Source organism: Xenopus laevis, chromosome 5S (genome assembly GCF_017654675.1).
Source record: "Xenopus laevis strain J_2021 chromosome 5S, Xenopus_laevis_v10.1, whole genome shotgun sequence".
NCBI lineage: Eukaryota > Metazoa > Chordata > Amphibia > Anura > Pipidae > Xenopus > Xenopus laevis.
In genome coordinates, this window is record NC_054380.1 from 95,621,371 (window position 1) to 95,644,732 (window position 23,362).

At 39.3% G+C, this 23,362-nt stretch overlaps 1 protein-coding gene across 1 annotated transcript; it reads left to right on the forward strand.

Annotated features, from left to right (window-relative positions):
• Positions 1 to 2,586: 2,586 nt before the first annotated feature.
• On the forward strand, positions 2,587 to 20,392 carry kcnmb3.S (potassium channel subfamily M regulatory beta subunit 3 S homeolog). The gene is made up of 4 exons (XM_018265690.2): positions 2,587 to 3,111; positions 6,559 to 6,759; positions 18,559 to 18,757; positions 19,618 to 20,392. The coding sequence occupies exons 1-4, from the start codon at positions 3,005 to 3,007 to the stop codon at positions 20,023 to 20,025; spliced, it is 915 nt and encodes a 304-aa protein (XP_018121179.1). The 5' UTR covers positions 2,587 to 3,004; the 3' UTR covers positions 20,026 to 20,392.
• Positions 20,393 to 23,362: the final 2,970 nt, after the last annotated feature.

Sequence of the window (23,362 nt, forward strand, 5' to 3'; positions counted from 1 at the left end):
GTAGGGACATTTCAGTAGCAATCCGGGACTGCGGGTTGAGCAGTCAAAATCGGTACTGTCCCGCTAAAAATGGGAGAGTCGGGAGGTATGCAGTATGTAAATAGTGCTACGATTCCTTTAAAGAAAAATCAACGTAAACTCAATAAAATTCAGAAGAACCATACTAAGCCATGGGCATGGGCGCATTGTTTTCAGAATAAGCAATGGAGCTTGATTCACCTGACTATCCTGCGCATCATCATTGACCTTTCAAGTAATGCCTTTTAAAAAGCGTGAATTAAAATTGAACTGAAAAAGACACTGACACTGGTGGCCAGCAGTAAAGTCACACAGTAAGAATGTCCGGATTCCTGCAGCTTTGTGATCTTTTCCAAGTGAGCGCTAATGAAGATGGTGCATTGGAGGTGAAGAAATCAGAAACAAAAACCTGCACATGTGCACACGAAATTCTTGTGCTAATTGCTGAAATGAAAAATGATTTATAAGAGAACAATTTGCCAGTTTTAGAAATGCAGCATTGCCTATAGGCATAATATTTAGGGGCAGGTTTATTAAGGTTCGAATTGGAAATTACAATTAGAATTTTCGAGTTGGGTTTTTGGTCAAAACTCACCAATTCGAGTTTGGAATAATCCAAACTCAAATTGGAATTCAAGATTTATCATACCTGGACCCTGGGAACAATTTGAATTTGACTATTCGCCACCTGCTGAGTTCATGTAGAAGTCAATGGGAGAGGTCCAGTGACCCATTTGAAGATGTTAATAGCCTTCCTGACATTCGAGTCTTTTGTGGAGAAAAAACTCGATTCAAGTTAAGTTGAATTCGATTCGAGTTTTCAGGTCGGTAATATTAGTTTGAGTTTTAGATATTCAAATTTTTTTCTTAAATAAGATACTATTCAAATTTCGAGGTCATTCAAGTTAATATGATTAAAAAAAATAAATCTCCCCTTAATCTATACATTTCCATCTCTTTTAATTGCATGAACATCAGGGCTTTGGCTTCACCACTGAAGGACATTTATCTTTTCTGTATATCTGTATATCTGCCTTGCTGAAAGATGAACGTTTACTTTTTTAGCAGACTGATAGAATATATGAAATGCCCTGCAAAACACTTGCCTCTATGGGAAAGGGGCACAAAAATAGCCATTACTCAAAAAGAACCAGGCAGAAGCATGTCTAGGGTTTAACAAACAGCATGAGGTGGATCCAGTTGAAATGAAGACACAAAACAGATGAGACCAAAACAGCTTTTTGGTTCAAAGCAGTGAATGTGCCAAAAATCGAACACATAAAAAAACATCATAACAACAGTGATTTAAGGTGGCGGTAGTGTCATCCTGGGCTTCATTTCATCAGCAGGAACTGGGCATCTTGTTACAATAGAAAGAAGTGCAAAAGGGAAATACTAACAGAGATCCCGTTTCAACTCTGCTTAAACTGAAACTTGGGTGAGGTTATATCTGTCGACAAGGCAATGTTTCCAAATGTATAGGTATAATTCATATACAATTTCAATAAATATTGCTAAAACAGGTCAACTTCTAGACATTATGTGGGCCTGGAAAATAATTTTTTGTGGGTCCCCACTGGCCTCATGGGGCCCCTATACCTCCTGGGCCCCCCTGCAGCCGCAAGGTCTGCTTCCTCTGTAGTTACACCCCTGACTGTAGTGCTCGAGAAAGTGAATGTCCTATGACGGTCAAATCCAAACCCTGAGAATTTGAAAACTGAGGTGGACGAGTGTTATCCGACTAACCTGAATAACCTGGAGCAAGTGTGTATTGAAGAATCACTGCTGAGAAGTTGCTACATGCTTACCCTAAAAAGGCAAAAATTGCACAGGTGGGTCTACACAATGGTACAATGTGCATATTTCGGGTTTTTTCCTTAACAATAAACCTAAAAGAAATCCAATAAATTAAAAAAATAAACAATTATATAGAAGTCTGAGGAGCTCATTTGATATGAGTAGTGGCAAGTTGAATTGATCTCTGGTCCTATTGCCTGTTAAGGGAACTATATATTGAGCAAAGGGCTTCAACTTTTACTTTGTAAACAATTCTTGGTCCAAATGTGCTGCTGGATCCAGCATACCATTGCTAGATGCTAGACACCGTGCAGGGGTGCTTCGCCAATGAGGTGAGTTGAGGCTGTCGCCTCAGGTGGCAGCGCCCTACTAGGTACCAGGGGCAGCAAAAATGCTGCTCCTGGTACTTTAAGAGCGAATTTCCAGGGGAGGGGGGGCAGCATAACTGCTGCTGCCTCAGGTGGCAGAGGGGCCAGGATCACCCTAGTAGACACGTTATAAGCAGTTAGGCTGCAAACTATGAAGTGTCTTTTCTCAGTTTCTGTTTATAGCAAGATTGTGGTACATGCCCTCTAACAGTTTGGCAACCACAGTGCTCATTTAATACCATTGATGCCAATTTTGGTCTTTGCTTTTCATTTTCTAATTTACAGTGAAATGTTTAAAACTATTTGCTTATCGGTTGCTATTGGCAGCTGCCCTTGAGCTTTTTAGCACCTATGTTCATGTATTAACCCTTGTAAAGTAAATCTGTTCTAGGGAACAACTGGTTTTAATGTGCTTTTGTTGGTGCAGACTCTAAATCCATGTCGAAGGCAGCTGGAAAAAAAGTCAACACCTTCCCTTTAGGTCTTCTGCGAGCTCTTGAGACACAACAACATCCAACTGGAGTAAAGGTTTCTATAGAAACATGTCACTTGCTGAAACCAAAACACACAGGAGATAAAATATTCTTCTAATCACAGGCATTAGTTAGAGGCCTGTTATCTTTATAGGTGGAAAAGTCACTCCTGGCTATGCAAGCAACTTTATTCTCTTTATTAGAATCTGGGAGAGTGTTCTTGTACAAGATAAGTATAATTATGCGTAATCTGTAAATTGGAGAAGCTGAGGGAATTATGCAGTGTTGATGGTTGGGGATTGGTCTTAACAGCGGGAGATTTCTCTCTGCCTGTGTATTCCACCCGTGATGGCTCTGCTTAAAGAGGCAATGTGGATGCAGCCAGTAGCACACAGACAGTCGTTCAGTGTTCCCATCCAGATCGCACTGCAAGGCAGCCGCAGACGCTACATGAGGTGAGAGACAGGCCTTTTCCCATTTCAAAATAACTCTTGTGTTGTGAGAAGTGTAGTGAGCGCAAATGCACCATTCATTGCTTCATTTCAGTTAACTGTAAAAATGTGTTTTCCTTTCCAGGAATAAAATGGCAGTAATTGACTGGAATGTAGTTTTAAAGTAAAAATAGTAAAATAGCAAGCTGTAGGTAGGAAATAAAACTGTGGCTATTCAGAACGAAAAAAACACCACTGGTTATGGACAGAATTGGCATTTGCCACAAGTTCCATTAGTAATGGTGCAAATTCAATTTAACACTCTGTAACCCCTGATTTTTCATATGTATTTATTTATAACTTGCAAGCCTTTTGCTGTTGTTAAGCTCCAGCTCCCCACAGACTTCCAACAAACAAAGGGGATCAGGTGGTGCCTGTTAGTCAGATAGCTGAAAAGCCACAAGTTACAACCCCACTCTGATAACAATTATTTTCAAATGAATTAGCTCCAGTTCTTACTGACTTCACACAGTTGCAACTGGTCATGGTTGGGAATGTTATTATTTTACCATTATTATTTTAACCCTCCTATTTCATAGGTAAAAATTGTACCTCAAATTTAGGTTTTGTTATGTACATAAGAGGATTGCTGTGTACATTTGTTATCATATCCACTGCCTACATGAACTAGAAGAAAACAAATGTATGTATCACTGCTCAAAACAACATTTTCAAAATGGAGTTTGTGCAGAATTTACCCCCCTGAATTTTAGTATGAAAGTCACAGATTGTACATTGTATATCACGGTTACAGCTTGCTGGGATGCACTGTTTGCATCTGAATTAAATGCAGCCTATCTATCTATATTTGATGTCACCAATTTTTCATAGGAGCTGGTAACCATAGGGTATATTCAATATATTATAGGGATGTGTTTACATAACAACGACTGTGTCAGGGCAAAATGTGAGCCAGTGCTTTCCACTAAAAACTGCTGATGCATTTACAGGTTGTGTGGCTATTCTTGGTTCTAGGGACGTACTCTAATATAATGTAGCTGCCAAGGTTTACAAGAGTGATTGTGTTGTGCTTTCCGTCACTGCAGTTATAGGGATCCCTTTGGGGTGACCAGTAGGTACCTTACCCCAGCCATCTTTTTTTTTTCTCATTATCAAGAGACCTGTGATTGTTATCCCCCACAATTTGATCTTAATTAATCATTATATAAAAGTACACAGGGCCTTATTTATCAAAATACGAAATTTTTCTGAGTATTTAAATGAAAAAGTTTGACCAAACTAGAATTCACAATTGGACCTTATTTATTATTTTAAAAAAAAGCATAATTTAAACCATATAAAATCGATCAAAAAATCAGAATCGTCTGATTTTTTCGGATTTTTTTCCAGAATTGCTTGATTTTTTGGATTTTTGTCTGAAATGCCCCGAAATAGTTGGATTTTCTGGTTAAATCCAGTGCAGCAAAAAAATAAGAAGGAATATCCCCATAGTAAAGTTTAAAAGCTAGATTTTATTTAACATCAAGTTAAAAGAATAGGCATACAGACCAACTAAGGCGGAATACCATTTGGTCTGTATGCCTATTCTTCTATTCTTCTAGCTTTTTAACTTTACTATAGAGTTTTTGGATATTTCTTCTTTTTTTGATAATGTGCCCTTGGAACTGGGGGCTGTATCCCAAGAACTATGGCCCTTTTGACAGGCCTTTAAATTTGCAGTATTTATTACCTTTTATTAAATCCAGTGCAGACCACAGAAACTTCCAAATAGGATAGGGACCTCTCCCTTTGACTTATATACAACTTCGGCAGGTCTGAGATGGAGCATTTTAGAATTCTGTCTTTTTCCATCCTCGGGGTATTATAAATCTCCAAAAATTCAAGTTTTTTTTTTCACTAAAAATAAGGTTTTTATAGTATAAAAAAAAAAAACTAGAATTTTTCACGTTTTTTTGCATTTGAACTTTAATAAATAACCCACATAGATTGCAATTTTTTTGTTTTTAAACTGTTGCCTAGCTAAAATATGACAACCTTGGTTAAATGTAGCTAAACATAGTCTAAGAGATCCAGCACCCGTTGATTTGTTAATACAATAATATACAGTATTTATATAAACACTCAACTCCAAATTTTATTGGACCAGAATCTGCATTATAGGATGGATCTCTGCCATTTCAGTAACGGTTTATATTTTCTTTTCTTCCAACGTTATTTGTAAATATTATTGCTATTAAAAGTAGTATTTGGCTGTTCATTTTCTCTGCATTCCTGGTCCTGACATCCAAAACAATGTAGCAGACGCCAGCGGATTCATCTGGAGGGGAACTGACTTTTGCTAACTTTTAAATATTCTGAAAATATTTAATGAATGTTTATCGGAAAGTTGCTTACATTATTTTCTTTCATGTAGCAGAATAAAGTTTTTGGGTGACATTAAACCCTTCACACAAAAGTTATACATAGTACAGTCATAGAATCCGTTATCCGGAAACCTATTATCCAGAAAGTTTCAAATCATGGGAAAGCCATCCCCCATTGATACCATTTTAATCAAATAATCCAATATTTTAAAAATTATTTATTTTTTCTCTTTAATTAAACAGTACCTTGTACTTGATCCCAACTAAACTGAATTAATCCTTATTGGTGGCAAAACAATCCTACTGGGTTTATTTAATGGTTAGATGATTTTTAGCAAACATAAGGCATGGAGATCCAAATTACGGAAAGAACCCTGATCCAGAAAATCCCAGGTCCTGAGTATTCTGAATAATAGATCCTGTATTAAGGAAACTTAACTTAACTTTTTCATAACAAAACTAGGATTTTATGACTACCAGCAATTTGGGTAACTAATAGCAGGGTTTACATGGATGTAAAGTCAATGTAAAGTCAAAAAAGTAAAATCCCATTTTTACTTCTATCTCCATTCAGACGGTCCCAAACGACCATACTTTCAAACAGCAGGGGGAGCCCCCCACCTCACTTCCCAGAACTCAAGCAGCTTTGTTTGTTTCCCTGTATAGCAGCTGAGGACCGTCTAGAGATTTGTATTCGCAGACCCAGTGCAGTCTGCATATTCTGATTATTAAAATTGCTGTATTGGCTTCTGGCAGATATTATTAACCTCCCAACAGAAGCCCAGAACACACTGAGCATGTGCGTAGTCTTGGTCTTGCAAAGATGTTTAACAAAGTTACAAGATGATAGCCAACTTTGAAAGCATAAGCATAGGATTCTGGTGCAGTAAGTTCATGTTTATGTTTAGTATACAAAATACAGCATTTCTAGCATTATTCTATTTGAGACTTTAGTTACCCTTTTATGCGACTTTATAGCATTGCCATCTGAACCATGAAATGGTGATGCTTCTAATTTTAATGACTCAATCTTAAATAATAAAAAGTCAACATCCGGATGCTAACAGGGGTGTCTCTTTTCTTTAAGGGAAGCCTTCTCGGCAGTACCTGCCAGGGTGAAAAGAAAAGAAAGCAGCAGCGATGGGGTGAAGTCATCTGAAAAAATGAAAAAACAGGCCTCCAATGCAGGGGAAGATAGAGCAATGCTGCTGGGCTTCACTATGATGGGGCTTTCAGTGCTCATGTTTTTCTTACTGGGCATCACAATTCTAAAGCCATTCATGCTCAGGTAAGTTGGCCCATCTGATGTTGAGTATGTGAAAGAATGCACAGTCCTCAAATATTGTGTTGCAATATCTGCAGCTTATGTCGCAGTGGAGATTTATTCTGTATGGTACACAGGCTTCATTTTACAAGTCAACAAAATTCTACACTATTTCATCCAAAAGTAGTAATAGAATTGTCACACTACAAATGAAAAGCAAAATAGAAAATTGTGCTCGGTGCTAGAAACTAGAAATGGGTGCCAAGAAGATGTAATGTTCACACATATCAATATACTAAAGAACAAAAATCGAGGTTGATTTAATAATATAGGTGCACCAATAGGAGCCCATGACTAAGTGCCACAAGGGCATGAAACGTGTAGGGCCTGTGGGAGATGTTCACTTAACCATTAATAAATACAAGTATTGTTTTTTTACTATATTTTTGAGGCCCCTTGGTTTTTCTCAGAGTGCCTGGAGCCCCTAACTACACAACTTTTACCAATGCAGTTACCCTTAGTAACAATCTGCAATTTGTTTTGATCAAAGATCTAATTGGTTGCATTAGTGCACTTAAGACCTGGTGTCAGTAAATCAACCTATTAAGACAGAAAAAAAACCATTTTAAACTAAACAGGAATAGTTTGTGCAAACACTATATGGCTGAAATTACTTTCTAATTAATGAAATTGTGATTTTTAAGCCATACCCATTGCTGACTCTAAAGTATAGAGCATCACCCTTCTCTCACCCTGCTAGTCCTTTAACTTGTGTGTCATCCAGACTAGCCAGTTAGAGAGCACTGGTTAACAAACTAAAAGCAAACAAGATTCAGTTCCATATTTTGCTACATACTGATTTGCATATCCAAAAAATCCAAAAATTATGGATTCAGCGCATCCCTGCAAAAAACTGATTCTCTCCATATTCATATGTTTCCGTTATTCCTCTGTCCGTCATATTCTTTTTTTCGCTAGTTCTTCTGACCTAAATAAATGCACCAATCTGTAGGAAAATATGTAATACAATTTACAACATTTGCACTAGGTCTTATAACCCATAGCAACCTATAGCGGTCTGATTTTAAACTAGACTACTCTAATTACTCTAATACTCTTTGAAATTAAGGGGCCCATTTACTAACAATTGAATTGCGTTTTTTTCCACAAATCTCGAAAAATGTGTGGTTTTGCTATATTTTGCTCTGAAAATGTTAAATTTATTAAAGGGGACATATAGCATACATTTTCACAATGCATCAAGCCATGTAAAATAATGTAAAATAGAAGAAGTAGTTTTTATTTTAATAACTTTTGGATCAAAAAAAGTCTGTATTAGCTTGAAAACTGTAATCAGCCCTCCCATTTTGCAACTTCCTGTCCAGGACTCTCCAGTATCTGAGTCTGCAGCCGCCAGTTCTTTCTGCCTAAAGGTGGCCATAGACACACAGATCCTATCGTACGAATCGAGGATTCGTCCATTTTCTGATCGGATGTGGCGTGTGCCGACATCTTTCGTCCAGCAGAGATCGGTCGTTTGGTCGATCGGTCAGGTTTGATTTTGACCCGACCGATCCCGCCGGAGCCCATGGCACATCGTAATCGGATTGTCCGGCCATATGGCCGAACGATCAGATTACCCCCGATATAGCCATTATTGCTTGTTAATGGCATATCGGGGAAAGATCCGCTCATTGGCGATGTTGCCAAACGAGCGGATCTTTGTGTCTATGGCCACCTTTAGCTACAGAACAACAGCCAGTGAGGGAGGAGTGGGCGTGTTTCTGATGTCACACTCAGTCCTTCCCTGCAGATATGGAATGCATATTAGGATATCGTCAGGGGAAATCCATCTCCTGTATGCGATCTCCTATGTTAGAGGAATGCAACGTCGGCTGCTTTTCCACTCACCCCTCCTCAAAGCAGATGTCATACCTCGCTCCACCCATGTCAGCTGTCAGGTCCTGCTCCTCAGCCATCAGTCCTGGGTCCTTGCTGCTCCCTCCTCAGCCATCCGTCCTGGGTCCTAGCTTCTCCCTCCTCAGCCGTCAGCTGTAGCTCAAATTTGATTGCTTGGCAAGAACAAGTAACTATAATCAGGGCGCAGGGCTGAATATGCACACCCTTAGGAGTGAAGAGCAAGAGCTGACAACTGAGGAAGGAGAAGCTAGGACCCAGAATGAATGGCTGAGGAGTGAGGAGAAAGAGCTGATGGCTGAGGATGGAAGAGCGAGGTGTGACAACAGCCTCGGAGCATGGGTGAGTAAAAAAGGATGCCGTCTTGCATTCCTCTTGCTTAGGACAGTGCATGCAGGACAACAATTTCCCCTGACAATGTCCTAAAATGCGTTCCATATGCAGATATCTGTTTACCCTTACTGCTTGTTTTACCTTCCCTGAACTGCTCCTTTCTCTCCCTCTCTGTACTGTTCCTTTCTCCATCCCTGTAGTGTTTGTTTCTCTCCCTCTCTGCCCTATTCATTAAACCCCCCTCTCTGTCCTGTTCCTTTCTCCCCTTTCAAAAAAAAATAAAAAAATACCATAGTCATTTTCTACACAATATTATGTTGTATACAAAAAAAGCAATCAACATCTTTTTGGTTTTCCTTTGTAACTCCCTGCATCTGTTATTATGTTATACAATTCCAAAACATCAGCTGCATTTATTCCCTTGCAACTCCCTGCACCTTAACATAAATTGTTCCATAACAGCTGCATTTTTACCTTGAAACTCTGTGCACCTGATCATAAATTGTTCCAAAACAGCTACATTTATTCCATTGCAACTCGCACCTGACCAAAAAATGTTCCACAACAGCTGCATTTTCCCTTGCAACGCCCTGCACCTGATCATAAATTGTTCCAGAACAGCTGCATTTATTCTCTTGCAACTTCCTGCAACTGACCATAAATTGTTCCACAACTGCTGCATTTTCCATTGCAACTCCCTGCACCTGATCGTAAATTGTTCCAGAACAGCTGTATTTATACTCTTGCACCTGATCATATATCAATATGCAGTTAAACAAAGCTACAGCTGCTATTATGGAATATCATAACAGTAAATACTGTACACTGTTTGTATAACTTTTATAATGAAATAGAGGCAGGGAGTTGCATGTGTATAAAAATGTATTATGGACTATAGATTATGTCCAGCTGGGCAGGTACATTGTGGCTGATGCCTATTTGCTGTGGAACACAGGAACATACTGTTGTACTTTAAATAAAAGAAAATATTACTATTGCGTTACTATTACTGTTTGTATTAACCTTCACATCTATTTCTTTATGTTTAACATTTAAGGTATATTGTTATAAGTGAATGATCAGGCAGCAGCATAAGACATAAGTTATGTGCAGGCTGGAAACACATAGGACAGAGGGTGGGAGTCCATGCAGAGTTCAGTCTGTCAATCAGTGCTGTGACCACTTCCTGTGGGAGATTGAAGAGACACTCCCACTCTTCATTTCAGCCTAGCTTGTGACCTGTAAATATCTATCTACACCTCTGATACAATGACAGTTTTAGGAGGTAAAATGCTTTCAAAACATTTTTCTTTCTGCATCATTAAATGTTTTGAGGAAGGATGAGTAACGTAGCTGAATATGGAGGTTATATAAAATGTCTCCTTTAAGTGAAAAAACATAAACCCATTACGAATATTTAGGCAGAACCGCCTTTCTTTTTATTTATTACAATTTATAGTACAATTTTGATAACTATAGAAACAGAGTATTCTAATAGCATTAGTTACAGTTATGGTTTTATAATGAGAGCAACCCATTGTACTGTACTCAAATTCTATCACATTGATGTGACGGCATTGTAATAGTACTAAAAACCCACACATGTCTCTCCCTCCCTTCTAAATCATCCTATTAGATAACGGCCATCATCTACATTAAACTTTAAGGATGCATGTGATTTCAGGATAAATTACACAGTTCTCCTAGGTTTCCTCTGCCGAGCTTTAATACAAAGGGTCAGTCATGAGGATAAAAGAATATTCAAAGAACTGTAGGACAAAGTAATTCAAAGGCACAGTGGAGATAGGTATAAATAATTCTAAAACCATTAATAACTCGTTCAGCTCAGTCAAGATGTGAAAGGAGAATAAGTGCCTGAAAATGAAGTACCTTATGCCTAGGGCCTATTGTACTAACCCAGTAGTAGAGCAACCCTATCACAGCAAAGATCTTCTATAATTCTTTTTGGTCCCCTCACTGTATGTGAGATATTGCATATTCCAGGTGTCTCTGTATTGTTGTTTCTAATTCTACCTTTGTTAAAAGTATTCTCCTTTACCCTCTTTTTCACTGCCACTACCCTTACCTTTATTTCTTTCTTCCTTTGCTTTCTGCCTTCCTTTGTGGTTCTGCTGTTCTGTCTTTGACTTTTTACCTTTTCTTCTTTTTTGTCTCTCTGTACCCACAATACTGAGGATTGCTTCCATCTGTTTGCTAAAATCAGCTTTTTTGTGTAGCACAGAGGTTCACCCACATGTTGGGATGGGGATCTACTGAAATGCATGCCGAAAGGATCAAACTGCATATATTGCATTTAGAAAAAGATTTATATATTCTAAACATGCGTAAAATGCATATAAATGCATCATGTTGATTAGAAAAAATGACATAAAATGCAGGTTTGCTGAGATGCAGGTTTGCTGAAATGCAGGTCTGAATGCTCATGAGTTCAACAACAGGAAGGATAAAATTAAATCAATCAAATCATGTATGCACTCAAGACTGATTCTCAACACACAAAATTACAGTAAAAGCTCTTAATATAATTAACTAATGTTGATGGAGAGTAAGAAACCACAAAAAAAAGATTAGTAAGCCTTCCAAATACAGCAACGAAGATGCCTAATATGTATAACTATTAGATTATTAATCAAAGAATAAACTTTCACTGTTACCCATTGATAAATGAAAAAGAACAGTGACACTAAACAATGTTTAGTCTTTTAACATAATGAAAAGATAATATATTGTTATGCTCCACTGGTAAAACTGGTGTGTTAGCTTCAGGAATTGTGTAATTGTGTAACCCCATCTTGACCACCCCCCGGTGTCCTAGGATATACACCAATAATTTCTCACCATCCACAGGTCCTGAATCCCCTTTGCTAAATGAAAGGGTACTGGGAATTTACCTCTCATGGCAGTGCCTCCACCTAGTGGGATCCCGGGAATACACCTACGGGTGCCCCACTAGGAACGAATGATTAACCACACCATTGCAGTAAAACAAATAGAACTTTATATAGAAGGAAAGAGTAAATACAATTTACAATATCAATACCCTCTACCCTGGGGAACCCGTGTGGTAGTCCAACCCCTGGCACAATCCTTATCAGATGCAGTCCCACACTCCACTCCTGGTGGACAAAGAGAGACACAGTCCCTTTTCCCCCCAAGGGCTCTTAAACTTTCCCCAAGTAGCTCTACCTGCCCAATTTACCTCTCCAGTTGGACAGAGGTAGATGCTCCCACATAGCAGGTACATGAACAATGCCTGTTCTCAAACAGGGGACACACTGGAGCCTTACACTACCCTTCCTCAAACAGACTCACCCAGGGCTCACACAGAGCTAGCAGGCATCCAATGAGCAAACCAATACTCAGACTGCGCTCCCAAGCTTTCCTAGCGGGGCACACGAAACTTGCTTAAATCTTTAGGGCACACTCCAACACTATTCTCAGTGTAAGCACAACAAAGCCCCATCTCCAGGCATCTCTTATCAGGGTCTCGTTATCCCCAATCCCACACAGGACATCACTTTCCACGAGGTTGCTTTCCATAGTTGAACCCACAAGGCTTTGGGCCCTGTACCCCTAGCCCCTCAGGGCTACTCAAATTCCTTAGGCCTCTTACATCTTAGCTACAGTCCTGCACTTCTGACTGGAATGAAATCAGGAAGTAGACTGAACTGAGCATGTGGCTGTTCAGCTGTATGAAGTTACACAACAGTGACACCTTCTGGCCAAATCTGGAATCTGCCACGGCACACTGCACAGGGACAAAGGACCCACTCCCCCTCCCTTATCCAATTTAGGTCCAGCACATAGCTGGCCATACTATGGGATTTCCAACCATGTGGTACTTTTAGGACCCTAGGGGAACTTAACCTTATGGGTCCCTAGAATTATTTATATAAACAAGCTGCTGTGTAAGCTGAAAGCTGAAATATGAGAAATTGTACAGGATACACAGCAGATAACAGATAAGCTCTGTAGTATACAATGGGATTCTTCAGAACTTATCTGTTATCTACTATGTATCCTGTGCTTGAATAGCTGTCCCCATGGCTACACAGAAGCTTGTATATATAAACTATAGTAGTGTTTCTAAAGCAAACACACCAGTTTTACCAGTGCAGGACATTGGCATTCCTTTAAAATACTTTCACTTTTGGTGTTACTGTTCCTTTAAAACCCCAGTTTCTTTACAGTGGTGAAAATCTCTGCTAAATATGCACCTTTGTCTACAAAATTAATCACAACTCCAGAGAGGAGCATGTAAACAATAGACATTTCCACTGTGACAGCGGCATTAGAAGGGTTCAACTCCATATATATTGAATATCTTTTTAAAGACTGTACTGTAAAATCATCCAAGAGACAATTGTATACAACTGAACTCCTTGAAAAATGCTGCAAATCTAAGCAACGTATTCTTATTCCTCAAGGGACACACAGAAAATCATTTGATTCAAATAAAAATAGCAAAATAATTGGAATAGCTTACCGTATATACCCGTGTATAAGCCGAGTTTTTCAGCATCCAAAATGTGCTGAAAAAGTCTACCTCGGCTTATACGCGGGTCAGCGGTACCCGACCCGAGCTGCTGAGATTGCAGTCATTTTTAATCATTCCTATACCAACAGTACACTTGGGGAGAGACTGCAATATCCCACAATGCCCTCTGTTGGTTATATGAAAGAATAACAGTGCGCCATCTGTTGGTTGTATGAAAGAATAACAGTGACTGCAATATCACACAGCGCCATCTGTTGGTTGTGTGAAAGATTAACAGTGACTGCAATATCACACAGCGCCATCTGTTGGTTGTATGAAAGAATAACAGTGACTGCAATATCACACAGCGCCATCTGTTGGTTGTATGAAAGAATAACAGTGACTGCAATATCACAGCGCCCTCTGTTGGTTGTATGAAAGAATAACAGTGACTGCAATATCACAGCGCCCTCTGTTGGTTATATGAAAGATTAACAGTGACTGCAATATCACACAGCGCCATCTGTTGGTTGTATGAAAGAATAACAGTGACTGCAATATCACACAGCGCCATCTGTTGGTTATATGAAAGAATAACAGTGACTGCAATATCACACAGCGCCCTCTGTTGGTTATATGAAAAATTAACAGTGATGGCAATGTCAAACAGCACCCTCTGCACATGGTAGTGGGACAGTGGGACAATGCACACAGTAATCCGTTTGGCAATTCTCTGTCACCATCAACTTTGCAAAGAAGTCCGGTTGATCGCTGGGGGGGTCGCTTTGGCAGAATGTGCGCTGCTGGGAGACAGGGCTGTAGTTGTGTCTAGGCTTATACTAGAGTCAATAAGTTTTCCCAGTTTTTGTAGGTAAAATTAGGTACCTCGGCTTATACTCGGGTCGGCTTATACTCGAGTATATACGGTAAATCTTGCAGTTGGACCTACAGAAACAAGAGACATGTAAAAGACTATGGAAGGAGCCAAAGCTTTGAGCCCCATTTATCATCCATATAACCTGTGATGGAAAAGGGCCCATGGTTCCCTATAAGAATTACAGAGCCTGCTGAGGGTTTTTGGTTCACTCCACATACAAAACATCAGCCATGAAAGGACAGTGTGCCATTAATTTAAAAATAAGTTTCTTTTATATTTAATTCAAGTGATCAAAGCTCTGAAATGTTGCTAAATGCACAAAATATGGGAAACAGTAAGCTGTCAAAATGACTAGAGACAAGTTCATTATTTGGATGCATGCAGGGCAGCCATCAGGGGGGGACAGGGGGGAGAGTTGTAGGGGGCCCGAGGGTAAGGGGGGCCTTGCCATGCCATACTTACTTGATTATCCGGGCCCCCCATCTTTCTGAGAGCTGCTGACTTCGGGAAGGCATGGATGTTAAAGGGGCCCTGGCCACCAATTTTCTTATAATGTGTGTGGGGGGGACATATTTAACCACAAAAGGCTTGAGAATCTGTTTTTTTTCTTTGGATGAGACCCAAAGCCCAGTAAGATCACTGCAGAACATGGAAATGAGGACTCCATTAAAGGGGACCCGTCACCCAAAAAAAATATTTAAAATCCTATTTTATCACATTAGTCAAGCAAAATGAACTTTAATTACACTATATAAATTATTTGAATCTTGTTTCCTTCAGTCTGGGAATTCATAATTATAGCAAGCAGGCAGGAGACATTTTGTGGACACTGTATCTTGTTTGTGCACCGGAATGGGGGACCCATTGTCCATCCCCATGCACTGGTTACACAATTAAATTGTGAAGAGAACAGGGGGAATGTGGGGAGAGCAGTGACATCTAAGAAGTGCTGAGTGAAAGTGAAATGCATCTAGGCATAACGGAGGGGCAGATAATATTTGATTGACAGTTGAGATTTTTAAATGCGCTTACAACAGCTATGAATGCTTAAATAAAACATAGAAATTGAATTTCATGTTTAATTTAAAAAGGACTTTTATTATATAGCTTTTTGTGTCTGGATGACAGGTCCACTTTAACCCCAAAGATGCCAGCAAGTTCACTTCAGATATTAGACAATAAGCACTGCATTATCTACAGGCATGCCAACAAGATAACTGAAGAAAATGCACAATGAACACTTCATTAATACCAGACATGCCAGCAAGATCACTGCAGAAAATTAGCAATAAGCAATAACCCTAGATACACCATCATTCCGTCCACACACTGTCCACATCAGTGGACTGAAGTGGTTCCTGCCCAATAGGATATATAAACTTGCCCAATAGCTGGAGAGATCCATGGCAATTCCATAGAACGCTCTTGCAAAGATTTAAATGCATATGTCACGATCAAGACATTCCCAGCATGTGACTTTAGGTGTAGCTATAAGGGGTTCACATACACATACCCAGTCTCTCTCTCCCACCTTACACACAGGTTAGACTGGCACACCAGCACCCACTACCTTCACAAAACTTGCTACAGCTGCTCTCAGGACAACACAATTGCTTCCACAGCCACCAAAGGGTTAACTAACATACCAACAGACCAGTGTTTCCATTCTGTATGCAGAGGGTTTAGGCATGCAGTTACTCTCCAGCTAGGATTCTTATAGAGCATCAAAGACGTAACTTCAATTCTATATTTAATAATAAAATGTATTACAGGGCACATATACATAAAGGACATGCAGTAAAGTAAATAATCACAAACAGAGATTAGGAGAGGAGAATTATATTTGAGTGTCATCAGCACAGAGGTGGTATTGGAATAGATATGAGATAATAATTAGTCTTTTAATTGTAGCATTTAAAAGGTTATTCTCTTGTAAATTAACTTTTTTAACAGAGATAACAGCGATGTCTTGAGGTGATTTGTAGTTGGTCTTTGCAGTTTAGTGCAACTCATTTACCTTAAATAGCAGTCATTTTGGTCCACTATAACTTTGTTTCAGATAATATCGCTGACTAGTGTAAAATAAATTACCCATAAAGCTCCTGTCTTTACTAAGACCAAGGCCACGATCATGCAGGACACTGGAGCATATATATATATATATATATATATATAAAATATACAAGAGCCATGAATATCTTGTAAATTATATCCTATAACGGTGAGTTCTGATGTCATCAGTTATAAACGGTGAGTTCTGATGTCATTTCTGTCCTTGCTATTTGACATTATAGTCAAATAGCAGGGGACCTTTTTACCCATAATGAGGATCACCGTACCAGAGGCCACCCCTTCAGACTAGAAGAAAAGAACTTTCATTTGAAGCAACGTAGGTGGTTCTTCACAGTCAGGACAGTGAGGTTGTGGAATGCACTGCCGGGTGATGTTGTGATGGCTGATTCAGTTAATGCCTTTAAGAATGGCTTGGATGATTTTTTTGGACAGACATAATATCAAAGGCTATTGTGATACTAAGCTCTATAGTTTGTATAGGTATGGGTATATAGAATTTAATTAAAAGTAGAGAGGGGTGTGTGTATGGATGCTGGGTTTTCATTTGGAGGGGTTGAACTTGATTAACTTTGTCTTTTTTCAACCCAATTTAACTATGTAACTATGTAACATGACTCACAAACGTGTGTTTTATAATAAGTAAAGTACCCCCAGTTGCAAAATATAAGGGATATTAGAAGTTACCTCGGAGTACCATGACCTGTATAAAAACACTCGGCCTTCGGCCCTGTGTTTTTATATGGTCATGAAACTCCTCAGTAACTTATAATAGCCTTATGTTTTAAAAGCGGGGGTACTTTATTCACTATATATATATATTAAGTCTACAGCTTTCACTGACATATGTCAGTGCGGACTTCTTGATTGCCCGCCCTCTAAAACAACAAGATAATCAGGTCAACACAGACTCTCACTGAGGAACTAGAACACTTTCAATGCTGTATAGCTGTACAGCAATGTGAGGTGATAGTTTCTTCATTGCCTGATTCTGCTTGCTTGCTGTGGAGAGTTCTGTGAAGACTATGAAGCTGCGGTCAGGCAGGATAATAGTGGTGCATGCACCTAGGCAAAAAGAAAAATGGCACAGCTATTACAGTGCAGCGGAAAATTTTCTAAAGCTTATCAACTGAAGTAGGCATTTTTGAGAGAGAATAATTTAGCAACTGAGTAGAGCTAAGTAGTAGGCATCATATGGGGACAGTATAGAATACAGGCTTTCCTTGTCCTTTAAAGGAAAATTATACCCCCAAAATGAACACTTAAGCAACAGATAGTTTATATCATATTAAGTATCATATTAAAGAATCTTACCAAACTGGAATATATACTTAAGTAAATCTTGTCCTTTTACATCTCTTGCCTTGAATCACCATTTTGTGATGGTCTGTGTGCTGTCTCAGAGATCACCTGACCAGAAATACTACAACTCTAACTGTAACAGGAAGAAGTGTGGAAGCAAAAGACACAACTCTGTCTGTTAATTGGCTCATGTGACCTAACATGTATGGTTTGTTGGTATGTTTGTGAGCACAGTGAATCGTATGATCCCAGGGGGCGGCCCTTATTTTTTAAAATGCCAATTTTCTATTTATGATTACCCAATGGCACATACTACTAGAAAAGTATATTATTATGAAAATGGTTTATTTACATGAAGCAGGGTTCTACATATGAGCTGTTTTACTCAGTATCTTTTAATAGAGACCTACATTGTGATCTGGTTGTTAGGTACCAATATGATAATGAAACTAGGCAGTGGGGGCTTGTATAGAAAGATAGGTTAATAAAAAGTAAAAACAACATTTTAATTTCACAGAGCTATACATTGCTAGATGCCAGACTCACGGATCCCCATTTAAAAGCTGGAAAGAAGTACAAGAGGAAGGCATGTTTCAAAGCCTATAAAATGATTTCAAAAGTTGCTAAGAATAGAACCTTCTACTTTTACCTGGTGTTAAGATTAAAGGATGAATCATTTCAAAATTGGGGCTCGCTGGGCTTAGGCACAGACATTTTGCACTTTGCAGTGGTGGAAAATATACAAGGGTAACTTTTATTTGAATTAACTGATTTGCCTACAAGTGATTAAGAAAAATAAGTAGCAAAATAATTTCTTTTTTTAAAGCGTCTGGAACGAAGAATCGAACTGCACAATTGTCCAGGCTGATATAATGGAAGACTGGGTTGACTGTTCGTTTACATGTGGCGCAGATTGCCATGGCCAATCAAAGTATCCCTGCCTCCAGGTATTGGTGAATGTGTCTCAGTCTGGCCAGACGGCGGTCCTACATTACAATGAAGAAGCAGTACAAATAAACCCGAAAGTAAGTTATTCAATGAAAGGTGGGATTTTGAAGGAAATTTAAAAATTTATTTTACAGCAAAAAAAAAAAAAATCATCATTTATCTAAGCAAAATCTATGGTCTTCTGGGGGTGGGTGTGCACAAATATGCACATACACACACACCTGAAGTGCAAAAGGAAAAAAAAAGCGTAATTTTAAATAAAGGATTTTAAAATAAGTATCGAGGATTGATCAGAAATATGGGACACGTTTGCCTTTTTTTATTATTTTATATAGAATAATGCTATTTAGTTGGTAAACATTATCCCAGTTGTACATATTTGTGATAAATCATTAGTTCTAAATTCAAATGTCCACAAATTAAATACATTTCGGCCTTTTCCTTTAAAATATTTGCCATTGCATTCACTTATACAGGTATGGGACCGTTATCCAGAATGCTCAGACATGCAATTTGGATCTCCATATCTTAAGTCTACTAAAAAATTATTTAAACATAAATTAAACCCAATTATTTTGCCTCCGATAAGTATTAATCATATTTTCGTTGGGATCAAGGACACAACCTGGTTTTATTATTACAGAGAAAAGGGAAATCATTTTTTAAAATTTTAAATATCTGATTACAATGGAGTCTACGGGAGATGGCCTTCCCATCATTCTGAGCTCTCTGGATAAAAGGTTTCTGGATAATGGATCCCATATCTGAACTGAATAGCCAATTGTTATACAGTTTAACTCACAAATTGCATATTATGAACAAAGTTGCAACAATTCTGTGCATCGACAATATATTTTCTGTTTAAATATAACGGATTGTTAGCGAAGGTTATTATACTGTGGTATTTCAATATGCGCAATTGTGTTGTTTTATACAGTGCTTCTATATTCCAAGGTGCCAAAGAGATAAAGAAGATTTACTGGATGGCGTCATGAACATAAAAGAATATTTTGATCACAAGAACGACACACCCTTTTTATGTTTTCATCGCCCAGAAAGCAAACCAGAGGATGTCATCTTGATTAAAAAATATGACCGTTCAGTGGTCTTTCACTGCCTGTTCTGGCCTTCACTGATGCTTCTTGGAGGAGCTTTGATAGTAGGAATGGTGAAACTAACACAGCATCTCTCTCTGTTGTGCAGCGCGTACTGTAGTGCCTCTAAAGATGAGCTTGGCAACGTTGCATCAAGGCCTGACTCGCAGCAGAGCAAGACCAAGAAGGAAGACAAGTGTTTAAGGTGGAGATTAAACTCCCAAAGCATGAGCAATGAACCTTTTAACTGAATAATATGAAAAAGAAGACTTTTTACGGTATTAGTGAAGAAAACCCCACTTTTTTTATTCCGGATGTCCCAGGCACCTCAGGTGAAAGTTTTTGTGTCAGGGACAGGTGAGGTATCTGCACTGCTGCATGGTTGGAGCTCTCACCGTCCTCCACATAATACTGGCTACCAGCGGAGGGAGTTTAGCAAAATCTGGAGGTCTTCAAGTTGACTTTCCCTGATGTACTGTAGTTATGTGACAGTAGTTTACAGCAGGAATGATACAAACATAGAAGGCTGTGGCAGTGGTTAAGTACTTTTTTGTAGCTATAAGATTATTTTTAGATAAAGGATGTAAAGTTTTTTCGGCTGTTTACAATAAATAATTATAATAGCTAAATGCAATATGTGGGCTTCTTTATAACGACATGATAGAATAGAAAACTCAGTTGGCATTTAAAAAGAATGAAACCCAGGCCCCCTTCAAATGCCACCCAGTATCTTGCCACAAGAGCAAACATGCAGCTAATTCAGACCTGGCTTCATCTGTGCATGCCCTGCATCTCTGAGAAGACCTAAAGCCGTGCATGAGAAGGTGCATGAGAAGGCATCTGCCAATCCCACTGAGCTACTCTGCATTTTTTAACCAGTTACAGTGATAGGTGCAGTTATAGTCAATGTGGTGCTGTTCCAGAGTGAGACCTTTGGAGGGGAACTAGGGTTATAAGCACTTTCATTCTCTGTTAAAGATACGTACTACAGTTTTGTTACAGAACAGTCAGTTAGTACCTAAATTACTAGTACCAGTGGGGTGTTTACATTTGCCGACAAAATCCTTAACCAAATAACCATATATTTAGAAGGCGATGGAGAGAAATAGGGAGCCTTCAAACCTACGTAAAATGCCCCAAAACCAAAAAATAGTATTTGTATTTAGAAAGGAAATCTGTTAAACAGTAGTTGCAAATGGATGCAATTTTGTAAGTGGAATACGTCAGGGTTCAGTTCTACGTATGAATATTTAGTTCATAGTACTGACCACTGTACTAATAAAAAGAAAAAAAAGTTTTCAAACAATAAAATATGATCCTATCGTCAGGCCTGAATTTGTGGCGAGGCCACAAAGGCCCGGGCAGCAGAATTATAGGGGCGTTATGCCGCCCAGCTGCTTACTGGGGAGCTCAGCTCTGGTGCAGGCGCACATGTGCGCTTGCACCAGAGGGAGTTATGCGGGCGGGCGATAGGACCATGCGGCCGGGTGCACTAAATCCGGAGCTGCCTATCGTGTGGCCCTTGTAATTGCTTCTAATCTAGCCAATGAGGATATGGACTGCATCAGTGCGCAGATGCGGACCTTGATCCGATAGGAAAATCAAGCCAGCCTGATTGATATCTGCCCATTTTCCATCCAGAAATTGGTCATGCAGTCCCGTTGGCTGGCACCATACACAGGCCAATAGACTTCTGACTCAGTACAGAAGGACAGTCAGCAGCTTGGATCACCCAATTTATGGCCACCGTACAATAGCCCAGAAACATGAAAAATGTTTGTAGTCTCTTTGTATGCTTTGATATCACGGAGCATAGATTCCCAAACTGTGGGGTCATAGTGTTCATATAGTAGGCAAAATATCGGAAATGTTCTCAGTCAAAATCTTTATTAAATTGATGTCAAATGACTATGGAAACGAATGGAGAGTTATTCCATTCCCTTACTTTGTTCCCTGCTAACCAGCTCCATATATCAGATATACACATCCAACGAATGTTGACCTGGTTAAACTATATACAATTTCAACTTTCTCAGCACTCCAAATGTGTCTCTTTTCTGAACCAAATGCAGGTATTTCCCATATCGTCTTTTCTTGACATGCTCTTATGCCACTTTATAAATATATATTTGGAGTGCTGAGAAAGTTGGAATTGATTATAGTTTGTCTTGTGCACCCAAATTTGCCTTTTCAACTACAGGATGAGCAAAATTAGTTGGATGTGTATATCGGATATATGGAGCTGGTTAGAAGGGAGTTTCTCCTTTTAAAGTTAGCTCTCCCATCCAATAGCTCCCCAACTAATAAATAGCCGATGTGGATACATAGGGGCAGATTTCCTAAAGTGACTAACGATAGCGAAAATTCACCAGCGTGACGTAATTTTGGAACTTCGCTGATTCCCCAACGGGCGCAGGTGTCACTTCACTAGCGAAGGAGATAGACGCCAGCATTGCTTCGCACTTGAACGCCAGCCGAATTTTCGATCTGGCGAACAGACGCAACTCCGCAAATTCAGTAAGATGCGGATTTTACTGAACGTTACCTCTTGTGCCAGACTTGCCTTCGCCACCTCAGACCAGGTGAAGTGCAATGGAATGTATAGGATTTCCTCAAAATCAGAGTTTCAGAGTGATAGCCTGCAAAAAATTTTTTGGGGTAACCAGGTTCCCCCATACATTTCCTAACATATGTCACATAAACTATACACTGGTCACACGTATAGGGGATTATAACAACTCTGTTGTTTTATTAAGGTATTTGCTGCAACATATACGTCCATTCAACTTTCACTTCCCACCGTATGCAAATTAGCAAACGCTGGCGCAACTTCCCTTCACTTGCTGAAGTAACACTAGCACTACTTCGCCAGCGTTCCGCGCCCTGGACGCAACTTTGCATTTTAGGGAATTCGCGTTGTCCTGGCAAATTTACACCTGGCGAAGTGTTGCGAATTGGGCGAAGCGTACACTAGCGGATTTGCGCTGCTTAGGGAATTTGCCCCATAGCTTTTAAACTAATGTAGGACTGCCTTGACACAGCTTGTGCATGTTTGTACAAACAATGTGTCTCTTTTCTTAACTGAATGCAAGTACCCCCCCCCCAGCTTACACAGAGCTTTACATAGACTAGTGATCCCCAACCACTAGCTCATGAGCAACATGTTGCTCTCCAACCCTTGGATGCTGCTCCCAGTGGCTTCAAAGCAGGAGCTTATTTCTGAATTGCAGGCTTGGAGGCAAGTTTTAGTTGTATAAAAAAAACTGTTGTACTGCCAAACAAAGGCCCCTGTAGGTTGACAATCCACATAGGGGCTACTAAATGGCAATCACAGTCCTTATTTGGCACCCCAAGAACATTTTTCATGCTAGTCAAAGCTCAAACGGTTCACTCAGGAAATCAGCCAATTAGCAGAGCTTGCTGCAAAGTGTTTTATTCACGACATGTTTCGGGCTAAGCAGCCCTTTATCAAGTGATCACACTTGATTAAGGGCTGCTTAGCCCGAAACATGTCGTGAATAAAACACTTTGCAGCAAGCTCTGCTAATTGGCTGATTTCCTGAGTGAACCGTTTGAGCTTTGAATTTG

Excerpts from the sequence above, each read along its gene's own strand:
- kcnmb3.S (XM_018265690.2), top strand. The coding sequence starts at position 3,005 with ATGGCTCTGCTTAAAGAGGCAATGTGGATGCAGCCAGTAGCACACAGA. Across the intron at positions 3,112-6,558 it reads AGCCGCAGACGCTACATGAG|GGAAGCCTTCTCGGCAGTAC; the intron begins GTGAGAGACAGG and ends CTTTTCTTTAAG. Across the intron at positions 18,758-19,617 it reads CAGTACAAATAAACCCGAAA|TGCTTCTATATTCCAAGGTG; the intron begins GTAAGTTATTCA and ends TGTTTTATACAG.